At 38.7% G+C, this 12860-nt stretch overlaps 1 protein-coding gene across 1 annotated transcript in view; it reads left to right on the plus strand.

The window, feature by feature from the left end:
- Window positions 1–12860, plus strand: part of ctnnd2a (catenin (cadherin-associated protein), delta 2a) — a 228182-nt gene that overhangs the window by 198212 nt on the left and 17110 nt on the right. Inside the window, exon 16 of the mRNA XM_020606459.1 lies at window positions 11265–11520. Within this exon, the coding sequence (XP_020462115.1) occupies window positions 11265–11520 (256 nt within the window). The remainder of the gene's footprint in view (window positions 1–11264; window positions 11521–12860) is intronic.

Below are 12860 nucleotides of genomic sequence, written 5' to 3' on the forward strand. Positions count from 1 at the left end.
ATTTTCACTTGCAGTTCGTTATCTAGTCTACGATTCCTAAATACCATAAATTTAGTTTTATCCATATTCAGAGATAGTATATTACTATCATACCATTTCTTTATCTTCTCAAGTTCCTGTGTAACCCATCCAGATAGTTGCTGTAGGTTTTCACCCGATGCCCATATGGTAGTGTCATCAGCAAATAAAACCACTTTCACTAAATCAGAAACCTTGCATATATCATTAATGTATAGTATAAATAATTTAGGTCCCAAAACAGAACCCTGAGGCACTCCACATACAATGTCCAGCTCACTCGATTGGTATTCACCCAACTTCACAAATTGACGCCTCTGTGTCAAATAACTTCTAATCCATTTCAGAACCATTCCTCTGATCCCATATTTTTCTAACTTGTCCATTAATAATTCATGATTGATTGTGTCAAATGCTTTTTTTAGGTCAATAAATATCCCCATCGTGTATTTCTTCTCATCCATAGCACTTGTAATGTCCTCCATCATGTCCTCTATATGACAAATAATTGTCATTTTTGTGAAACTCAAAACCACCAAAAAGTAGATTTTACAGTCTATCAAGAAATATAAGTATGTACAATGCTGTTCCCACCTTCTTGTTTGCAACATGAATGTTATACTGTACCCCCTGCCCCTTGTCCTCACACCTGTGCCTCCCTCTCCGTCTCCTTGTCGTGCTGTTTTAGACACGAACTCATATTACCTCACCTTTCAGCTCTCGCTGTCTCTCACTCTTTGTGTCATATTGATGACATCAGTGTTGAGGAGTGTTACTGTGGAAACTGAAGTAGTGTGCCACAAAAGTGTCACTATGACTGCAGATGTGTATGTGTAAGAGTGTGTGCTCAGTTGAGCTCGGGCACTGTTTTACTCAGATGCAAATAAGGGGAACATGTAAAAAACAAGTGCGCAAATGATTTGTGCCAGCAGGTTATTATGTCTAACATTAATGTGTTCTAATTTGATGGCTTCTAGCAATCAGAGTAATTATGACACAAATAAAAGAGGGAGTTAGGCCACATAGTATACACAGGAATATAGCCTGTGTTAGTAGGAGGCCAGGGTGAATAGATGTGTCAGAAAATACAAGACCTCAAGTCCTGAGTGAAGCATTGCTTTTTATTCATGACCATTCCACAACCTCAAGTTAATTACTCTTATGATCCACCTTTATATTACTATGTGAACCTCTCTCCCAAAAAATTACTGGGATTTCTATTCTAATGATCCAAAAACAGAATGGGATGAAGTGTGTCCTTTTTTTATTCATGGTTTTAAATTATCGGGCATGAATAGGAGTCATCATGTTCTTTGCCCTGTTGCTTGAAAACCTAAGCTCAATGCACTAAATTCCAAGGTGATTTAACTTAAAATCATTTGTAATATCAATTGCTTTACCTAGTCATTCCACTTAATATCTTAAGTTACAGTAAAATGTTACTTCTATTTAATTTTAAATCATTAAACTAAAACATTTAAAATGTGTAAATATGAATACAAAGCTGTTCTTTTTCTGTTTTATTTAAATTTAGAACAAGAAATTCAAGAACATATTTGACATAAAAAAGCCTGAAGGTATAGCAACATCATGCCTTTGCTATTTTAAGAAATGCATGTATCACATCAAAACTCCAGTCTGATAGGGTACACTGAACTCTTTGGTCTGCTCATCTATCAGTGTGCAGAAACTTCGCTGACAAAGTTTTGAACAAATGAACAATGGTGTGAGCTCCCCTTTTGATCCTACTGCCAACAAGTCAAAACATACACTGCAAGCAGTTCAAAACAGTTTTCTGTCTTACAAGTTTAACATTACAAACTATTCAGAACTGTTTTACTTTGAAAGCTGATTTTTCAAAGCTTGAATTTTGGGTGCCAGCTCACTTCTACCCAGCTTAAGCATTACCTGCTGAATAAAGCTGAAAGTGTCTTTTGTGCACTTGGGGTACTCCAGGTGCAGAGCATAGATCAGTCCAAAAAGGACACAGAAGGCCTGAAGCAGGTTGGCCAGTTCATCCATCACCACACTCCCTTCCAAGATGTTGCCCACTCTGGATGTGTTGAGCTGAGGATTTTCTTGATCAACACAGAGAATTCCCACTGGTATTTGATTGATCACTTGGTACACATCTTGTTATTTCTAGCAGAGAAAAAAGAAAAAACAATTAGCAATGAGAGAGCATAATTATGCCTGTTGGATAATGCTGTTATCCAACAAAAAGTACCTCTAAATATTTATAATGAAAAGCATCGTATAAACTGCGCTGACAGTAATTATTAAAAAAAAAAAAAAAAAAGATAATACTGGTCTTAAATGGACTTTTCATCAACTGCCATAATTGAATCTGTACATTACGTGTACTGTTTGCAAAACCTCTTTCTTCCACTGTGTACTCTTTTCTCCTCTGTACTCTCTACTCTCCTCAAAAAAATTAAATAAGCGAGAATCCAAGATTATCTCTAATGTTAATTTGAGCCCATTCATACATTTGTGGTCAAATCTTTTCAGTTTCTGTTGTGTCATAATTCAATAACGCAGATATTCAAAATTGTTTTAGTTAAAATTTGTTAGGTGATAAAATAGAACGCTGGGAAACACCAGATACTGATTAAATGATTCTGAAAATTAGCAGCAGGCAGTCCTCATTAATGGCCTAAATTTGAGAAAAGTGTGGTCTTAGTGCAGGTCTTGAAGAAGGCAGAAGGATCATCCCCCAAGATGACTGGCAGTCCCCAAAGGCACCTGATGTCTGGTGGCTCGGTGGTCTGTAAGATAGTGGGCATAACTCTAAGGATATTTACATGTTTTACTGACTACATTCCAGAATTTCCCCACAGATTTTATGACTTTATTGCAAAGCACAGGAGAGGACAAGAGGAGATGAGATGAGAGGAAAGGGAGAGGACAGAAGGGTAAAGTATAGAAGAGGAGAGATGATAGTAGAATAGAGAGCAAAGCAGATAGGACAGGAGATGAGGCAAGGAGATTAAAGAATGAAGAGTCAATGGGAAAGGATAGAAGAGAGCAAATGAGAGAAAAGAAGAGATGAGAAGAAATGAGAGTAAATGTACATGTTAGACCCGGTTCTTTAGTTGAAAGCACGAGAAGTGAAGACAGAAGAGAACTGTATAAACAGAAATTTATTCGAAGTCTAGTCACATGTAGAGCATTACGGCGCTGGGCTCAGAGGGACAGAGTTTCTGCAGGAACTCCGTCATCAAAGAGCGCCGCACCATTGTCTGTAGTTCCATTTTTCTTCGTGAGTGGGAACCGCCCTGGACAAAGGTTGGACTTACACGTATCCCAATGCTATTGGCCATAGACGTGAGCAGGCCAACCTCTGCTGGAGGTAATTGTCTCAGGGAGAGATACAATTTGAATTAATGCTGAGTAGCTTGTGAATTTTTCACCAGGTTTCAATAATTTTTTTATGGTTATACTGTATTTAATTTTATTAAACTTTAATTTTATTATTTGAAAAGTTTTAGCTAAGTTTGGGTCATATGGTCACAAGAAGAAGTAATGGCACTATTTTCAATTTCTTGGTTTTCTGCATAAATTGGTCATTAAATGTGATTTGATCTTCACCAGAATCACCAATATCAACAAAGACAATATTTCTATGCTAATAAAACATATGCCATGGCTATGTACTAAAAATATCTAAAAACTTTGGAAAGTCAAATGGAGGAGGTTCAGAAAAATACAAAAAAAAATCCACAAAGAAAAGATTCCTAAAGGTCCTTAGGCCAAGCTGTCAGAATCCTATGTTGTGATCTGCAAAGTCTTCTGCCAACCTCAATCGACCAGGACAGACAACACCATCAACTCTGTCAAGAAAATTATGAAACATAATGTCAGCTATATCCAAATAATTTCTGGCTTCTTCCTACGGAGACCTACCGGGCTTAGCCCAAACCAGTGACGTGGGGACGTCCTCCCGTGGGCCCACCACCTAAAGGAGGATTTGTAAGGGGTCGGTGCATAGTGGATTGGGCAGCGGTCGAAGGCAGGGGCCCGACACCCGATCTCTGGACACGGAGACTAGCCCTGGGGATGCCTGGAATAAAAGTTAGTTTATTAATTATGAATATTCTGAGTTCCTCAGGCTAAAACATCTCTTCAAAATGTCTCCTAAGTGCAAGCCCAAAGACTTGTGGGCACTATATAGGCTGGTTACTGGTTAAAAGTGTGTTTATTATGGTAACCATTTTACCCCAAACCTCTATAATTACCTAAACCTAACCTGGTAGTTTTTGTTCCTAAGCCCAAAAACTAATGTAACTGTTTATGATCATTTCCATGACGACAAAGGTCCGTGTGCTTGCCACAAGTCCCTAGGAGTGGGGCTGCAAGATAGCATGACTGTGTCCAGTGACTCACCCTAAACTGACAAATTTCTCTGTCTCTGTTGCCGCAGAATTTTATGAAATTTCTATGTTGCCATTAGGATGAATCTCTTGTGGGTGAGGGTCTGGCATATGTTTTATCAGCACACTTTGTTTTCCTTGGCAATCCGTGTTCTCTGCTCCATGGTGCCAGGCTGGGAACAAGTCAGACAGAGAAACAGAAACAACAAACAGTAAAGGGAAATAGAGAGAGGGAAAGAAAGTGCTGTCAGACAATGAAATATGTTTGGTCTTCCAGCTGTCCCTCCAGGATTGCACTCATGCCAAAGTAATTGTGGGAGGTGCACAGATACCTTTAATTTTCCTCTTTTCATAAATAATATTTAGATAATATTTAAAGTTCTGCCCTCATAATATTAAAGAGTAAGTGAACCCCTAGGTCAGAGCCTAAATATATCCACTGCATAATTTTGAAAAATGCCAATACAGTGTGCTCATGTTTCTAAAATCTGTTGCCCTGATTCCTCTCTCCTCACATTTTTTCTTTGCATTGTTTCCTTGCATCTTATGTGGGCAGGATTAAGAAGCAAGTGAGGGAAACACAGATGCAGTTAAGGAATTTGGGATTTACTTTGTATGTCTTCCTAGAGAGGCATCTTTTTTTATGTCAGTAGAATGCCTTTAATGAAGCCACAGGTTCATCAAAGGGGAGCTCTCTCTCTCTCTCTCTCTCTCTCTCTCTCTCTCTCCCACCTCTGCAGTTTAAGCCCACGGACAAAGAGAGACGTAGAGGCTGAGCTGTAACTGGTATGAAAGGCACCGAGCACAGGGCACCAGAGTACTTTCTAACAGGAAAACAATGGCATGCCACTTTCCAATTTACCTTTACTCCTAAAACCTGCTGTTTCATCTGTCTGTGTTCTCCTCTGCATTTCCTTGTATTTATTTATTTATATATCTGTTCATAAATTGAAAGAAATACACCTCAAATTGCAGTGGGGAATAAGGCCGTCATTGGAGGTCATTCATATCTATTTTGGCTTGATGAGGATGCTAGGGTATTGGTAATGGGTGACTGCAGGGCCTGATACATGCATGTCTGTGTCAGTTTACAGTATCATAATTAAATTTCCACTTCGTTTTGGCTGCATTCCAAGTGCACCCATAATCCAAAACTCATTAGAATGCTGTAATTTTTTATGATTTAGATGACAGTGAGGGGAAAATAAGTTAAATTGGTGTCAATAAAGTGCTCCTCCTTCCTCCCTGAATGGCAGTTTTGATGTTTGAGAATATTGCCAGGATTTGTGTGGTGATGTAATTTGGACTAACAGTCCTATTCAGTTTGAGGTCTCCACTGATCACTTTAATGTTCGCAATACAGGAATAGTCCCACCGAACAGAAAGCACACACAGTGTTGCTTAGAATCTAGAGCCTCTTGTCGATTATGTGATACACTGCTGGGAGCCAAATAACACAAAGGCACTGAAACACTAGTTTTGTCACAGAATATTTTAATAGCAATTATAAAGGCCCATAATCACACCACATTTCAGATTTTTAGTTATTTATACTGGATGATGTCACTCCAATATGTGGATTTGACAACATTTAACATGAATCTAACAGTCAAGCGCTTTAGTCTACATGAATATACCCCAAATTTGAGTGTAAAAGTGCTCCCATTGGTCTTTAAAGCCCCTTTCAAAGATGATACTCGGGAATTTGTGGGCTGCATGTTGCCATGTAGCAGTTGCTTTTTGGCCATCATAGAGCTGCTGTGCTGGACATTCTCTGCAAGACTTTGTTCAGACATAGCAGGATCTATCCAGGTACAGCCACAATGTTCATGCGATTTCCTACATCATGAGAGGCAGACACACTGTTATTCTTCTGCATGGAGGATGAATAGTGCTTTGATTTCTATGTCAGCCCAATTTCCAACCATTCAGCGTTAGCTCATGCTGCTAAACCGTATCCTCTCTGTACCCATTGAAAATAAACTTTGTTCTAGCTCATGATGTTACCTTCTTTATATCTTTATGCCCAATTTTCACTGCCTGCCTGAAATATATGTGACATAAAGGGGGGGGGGGCACACAGTGGTGGTCAAGCTTGCTTTATAGTGAATGAAGAGAGTGAGTTGCATTAGTGAGAGCAAAGAAGTGAAACAGAGAAAATGTTGCGCTGCAATCTGACCACTTCATTTCAGGAACATAGCCAGCTATTTCACTAGGTCTGACCAGGTAAAATTGATGGCAACACATTGCCAGCTTGTAGAATTGTTCAGACATGAAGAAGAAGTGAAATAGCCGGCAAAGTCCTGGCTAGGGGTGCATGTTTGGCTAAGACTGCAGTTGCCATATTCCCAGTTGATTTTCTCTCAAGTCAAAATAGATTTGAACCATGGTCTGAACTACCTAATGTTTGTACATTATTAAGGTTGTAAACTTCCATTATATCATTGGCTTTTGTGCAGCTCAGAAAAAAGTCAAAGAAACCAGAGAGGCTTTAGAAACATATTACAGCCCAGAGCTTTTATACCAGTAAGCATACTGCAGTTAACCTTAGGGACCCCAACCCAGTCACCAGTAACTCTGTATTAACCATTCATTATTCTCAGTCTGATGCCACAACCAATCAAGCCTTCTCATCTTTCCCCACATCTCCCTGAGACAATTACCTTCAATTTTTCTTCGGTAACACTCTCCCTTCTCCATCAGTAAACAATCAAATCACTCCATTGTTGAGGGTAATTGGATCTCTTTAAATCAAATCAGCCATTATGGCCCTGATGAAGTACGCCCTACTCAGCGGGAGTTATCGACACACAAGGGAATGCAGCAGAGGAATACATTACCATCTCTGCCTCCCAGGTGAAGATGACTATATTGAAGTTGTGTAATACAGGTTTATTAGACTGTGCAGTGATCAGCACAGGGCTTGTTTCTCTCCTGGAGGACATGTTCCAGGTGTAGCTCACATTTCAGTGACAGAGAAAGTAAATGTAAGAGGAGAGGGGATGTTGCACTCCATCATGTAGACGTACTGTCTGTGAAACAGTAGTACTATAAAGTAGAACTCACCACCTACTTATAAAATCTTGCATCTCTTGTTTCTTTCTTCCTGTGTGATCATTATGAGATCGGAGTAATATTATTTTACACTTTTTTACATCAGGTTGCATGTAATTCATTATAGGGGTTACTCTTTCTAAAAGATTCAGATTGTGTATTTCTTAACTAGGTATCTAAAACCTCTGAAGGATAAATTGTTTATTTAGTTGTAATTAATGTATTATCTTAACAAATGATGTCTTCATCAGGGTAATGAGCATATCAAAGTGTTGAACATATGTTATTTGGCTACAGTGGTGTCTGAATATTGCTTTAATTTAAGTTAATTGTCAAGTAGTAATCTTTATGAATATTTCTTCTGTGATGAAACATTGTGAGCTGGTAAAAAAAATAAGTTTTAAAATTGAAAATACAGTAAAATCCCCTAGAAACAAAGTCCGATAAAGAGCAATATGTTCAGGAAAGATGAATGTTGGCTATAGGCTACGTGATTGTATACTGTTTGAGAGTAGTGTCAATGTGACTTCTGTATTGGTTTTTCAGTCATGCTTCTTAGCACTTAGGAGGAAGCAGTATCTATTGAAAGCCAACTGGATCATAGTTAATATACTTTTCCCATCTGCCCTGTCTGCGTTTGTAAGATGCATGCATTGCTGCCACATGTGCGGTCTGCGCTTGGCGTTTGTGAACACTGCTTTGCCCTGGGGCCTACCTCAGCAACATGAAACCAACATCTCTCTCTCTTTTTTTTTTTCTTTTTGTTCTCTCCATGCTTCAAAGTGGAATACAAGGTAGCGACAACATTGGTGGAGCAGAGCTCATGTAAAACTGAAGCCTTTAAACCATAAACATTTGCTTTAGATGTACAACATGCAGTGAGTAAGTGCTGCTTTATTTCCTCAAATTATCCCAAGTTCACAGCCTAAACAGACATAAACCTCATGGTCATGTCACTATACAGGAGAACATTCATTGCAAACTAATGATATTAATCAAGTATGTGGATGAAAATCTGTAAAGTTACCAGTGAAGAGAGTGGAGAAGTCAGGATGTGCTGCATGGTTACTGTACTGTAAAACAATACAAAAACAAGAAACCAGACGCTGAGGAGGAAAAAGCCCTGTGCTGCCTGCTGCTTTGGGCCCAAGTGTGTCCCATGACTTAATTATAGATTGGAGTCCCAGCCCAGCAAACAGAGAGCACAGCAGCAACCAAGACATGTTAGCAAGGGGCCATCACATAATAAAACTATATTAGAACACAGAACACCAGGGAAAAGCAGACAAATTATGACCCACTTGGCTTTAAATAAGTAACTTCCTCTAACAAGGATGAAGATTCTGGGTAGAAAATAACAACGGCCTATGAAGGAATTTAATTTAATCTCAGTTTCACTGTTCTGTTTGTAAAGTTAACTTTGTTAACGATTTATTTTACAGGTTCACTGTAGTAATGGTTTCTTGAAAGTTTCCTGGAATGAACCATGTGCTTTGGTACTAATTACAGAAAAACAGAGATGAAGTTCTGAGATTTTTTTTTTTATCACTGAGTTGTGTTGAGTTTTATTATTGCTTGAATTCCCATGAAAGAACTTGCTCAATTTAAACCTCAGTTAACATTTATTGTTTATTTTACTATTTAAAATGTGGTTAATTTATGCTGAACTGTATTTTGTAGGCAAATTTCACCCTTTGTGTGCGTAGCTCAGCTTCTGTCCTCTGAATAAAAGCTCCAAGTTTGAGTTAGCTTTACATTTAGAAATAACTAGATGTGTACCAAGTGATCACTTTATAATTTTAGCTATAATTTGTGTCAAATTATATGGTTATTTCCAGGAAACTTCTTAGGAAATTATTTGAAAATAAGCTGGAATTTACAGACCTGTACAATAAAGTGTTACTTTTTTTTTTCCTTCCTTACTTTCTCAGTTCTGGTATGGGAACAATACTGAGCAATATCTAGGAGAATGGAGAACACTAGAAGAAAAGAGTTGTAGAGAAAGGAAAACAGGAAAATCTGAAGCTCAGATTTGGTTCTGACTGCATTCAGTGCAGGAAAAAAAACTTGTACCTCACAAGGGTGTTTTGTTCGTACTTTTACTTTTCACTCAGACCTAATAAATTGGAAGTAGCACCATGAGATGCAGAAGATTTGCCTGTCAGTTTTGTCCTGTTGCTGCAAAAATGAGTTGTTCAGAAACATTATTTCACAACCAGTGAAAAACAAAACTGCCTCTGAAATCCAAAAGCATTTTGAGTTTATTGCAAATTGAGTATTTTGGCCTCGGTCCTCTCTGCTGCCATAGAGGATGTAATGGTCCACTTGAAGATGATGTGACAGAGTATTTAACGTTTAGACTAGTGCTTCTTCTGCTCTGCTGTCTTTTGGCTCTATATGTCCCAGTATTTCTGTGTAGGACTTGCATTTGTAAAATTTAAGAGGCTTTTCAGTGTTATATACTAGCATGTCCTGTTTTATTCTTGTGCTCATCCTACTGGTGGGATTGAGTGGATGTTGATAGAAATTAACCACATTCATTATTCAACAACCATTTCTGATTCCAAATTGATAGATGTTTTTCTGAAACATGACCTGTGGTTTTTGTCCCAGGAGCTCAAGTGTAATTGGCAGGTTTTATGAAGGTCAAGACATTTCTTACCCTTTTAGTACAATTCATGTTTGATACATCTGCACATCTCAGACAGCACAGTCACCTCTTTCCTCTCATCTCTTCAGTTCTATACTCCATTGCTGCACTCATCACCTTTTTTGCTCTGATATCTCCTTTGTTGCCCCTCTCCTCAGTCATCTTCATATCCAGTGTTCTCACTTTGATTAGCAGTGAGTATCACTCCAGGAAATAGCAGTTAATTGTTTCCTGATTACAGTCTTTATGCCCCAAGTGTAATGAATGTAACATGAAAAATGTTTGCGTAAATATACACAAATGTTTACACCTATGAATATGTGTATATAAACAAACTCCCCATACAAACTGAAACAATTTTGCAGGTGAGATTAGTTTAACTCTGTATGATCTAACACCAGCATGATGCTGACTACAGGACCTTACTCTGGGAGATTTCATGTGGAATTAGTTTCAACCTCGGTCATTCCCATCTTGAATTGCATACTCACACCAATTTACCTCTACTTCACTCTAAATGTTATTGCTTCCATCTTCTCCACCCTCTGCCTGGCTGAGTTTATAGCTTTCCTATCGGGTTTTCTATCGGACAGCATCTCCAGCATTTCTGAATTACCCCTCTCTCCATTTTCTTCTGGGTTTTTTTTTTCATATGCCAGTCTTTTCCCTGAAATATCATGGGTTGTTAGTGTGCTTCAGAAGTTTTGCAGTGTGCCTTCTCCAACTAGAGCTTTGTGGAGTTATTCAAACCACTCAATAGCTGCACAGTATGTGTATTATTTAGAGGCTCTGACTCATCTGTTTTCTATATATTATTGAGCTAGTTGTATAACAACAGTCACCATAAGCACTAGGCTAAAATTCTCACTTTCATTGGGTATATGAACTATATAAGCAATTTTTTTAAATCATTTAAAAACTCTATATAAATTACAAACCCTCACCCACACATATTGTTTCTCAGTCAGTAAATCAGAAGTCATACGTTCATGTTCTCAAAGCTTAGTAATCTAGCCTCTAAATCTGTCCTTTCTATTGTTCACAAAAATCCATCCAAGGGCAATTTTTAGAAAAGCCTTCAAAGATATTTCCAACTAAATTGGTAATATACAATAGGATGTGCGGAGAAAAAAAAGCCCTTTTTTTGTGTGTCTGTATGTGTGTGTCAGGTAAATACGCAATGAGAGATTTGATCCATCGGTTACCAGGAGGTAGTAGCAGCAGCAACAATAACGCCACCAGCAGCGGAACCTCTGGAACCACAGGCCCTCCCACTCCCAGCAAGACCATGTCAGATGAAACAGTAACTGCCATCTGCTGTGCACTGCATGAAGTCATCACCAAGAATATGGAGAATGCCAAAGCTCTTCGTGATGCTGGAGGCATAGAAAAACTCATCAGCATTGTCCGCAGCAAGGGAGACAAGTGAGTAGGCCATTGTTTTAAAACTGTATTACTATGTTATGTTATAACAGTAAACTTGCTGACAACGGTTGAAGGGATGTGATTTAGGACTTGGATGTTGGAGCCATGACACAAGTGGCCTTGCAGTTATGGAATTGTGTCTCAGCTGTCCTCCAAATGCAATAATTTTGCTATCATAGTATTTTGTTTTTTTCTTCAAATACTGCGAGTGACTGAGACAAAGTCTATAACTTTATGGACCAACAACCAAGCTGCTTGTCAGACTCTGCTGCTGATTTTTTTTGTCAGATAACATGCTGTATGTACTTGCTCAGTACCTGTACACTGACAAAACATTTTTCCCTCAAGCACAAGGTAGAGAAAATAAAAATAACAGGTCAGACTCTGGTTCTAACTTTTTCAAGTTACATTTTGTTTGACAGAGACAAAGATCTTGGACAGCTGCTCTACCATGAATACAACAGTGGTGCAGTAATTAGCATTGTTGCCACACAGCAAGAAGGTTCCTGTCTTGAACCTCATGGACCTTTCTGTGCGGAGGTTGCATGTTCTCCCGTGTCTGCATGAGTTTCCTCTGGGTGATCCAGCTTCCTCCCACAGTCCAAAGACATTCAGGTTATGGTGATGGGTAACTCTAAATTCTCCAGAGGTGTGAGTGTGAGTGCTTGTCTGTCTCTATCTGTCAGCCCTGTGATCTACTGGTGACATCAATGTCTGCTGGGTCTGGTTCCAGCCTCCCTGAGGCCCTCTACAGAATAAGCAGTAGATAAAGGATGAATGGAGCCTATCCTTCCTGATAAAAATAGGGCATAGCAAATATTAGAAATGTTCTACTATAAGTTGTTAATGTAATGCAGTACAATTCACCTTTAAACATTATAGCCTTCATGAAGGTAGAATTTTAGACTGCATTAGTTTTCACTAGGTGTATTTCTTATTAAGTGATCTAATAAACTGTCAACTAAGTGTATGCCTCAGAGAGAAAGCAATGTTCTGTCAGTAAAATAATTTTGGAATAAGCAGAATACAACATGAGAAAGCTCCCTAGGACAACCAGCAATGTAGAACTGTAGAACCCTAAATACTAAAATGTAATGTAAAGTCAAAGAAAAAGGCAAAACAAGATTCTCATTATTGCACTGTACGATACATGTCAAGGCACCATATAGCACAGCCTGTAGGTTAGTGGTAACCAGTGCCTTAATGCAGCCACATATCCATCATTGATAGTAATGTTTACTTTTCCTGTGACCACTCACCAAAAAAACTGGCCAGAGCACAACAAGAAAGATGCAGCAGAAATATAACTCCTAGCACCATGGGAGGCCGTGCAGGGTGTC

This window comes from Monopterus albus, unplaced genomic scaffold (genome assembly GCF_001952655.1).
Source record: "Monopterus albus unplaced genomic scaffold, M_albus_1.0 scaffold78.1, whole genome shotgun sequence".
Classification (NCBI taxonomy): domain Eukaryota; kingdom Metazoa; phylum Chordata; class Actinopteri; order Synbranchiformes; family Synbranchidae; genus Monopterus; species Monopterus albus.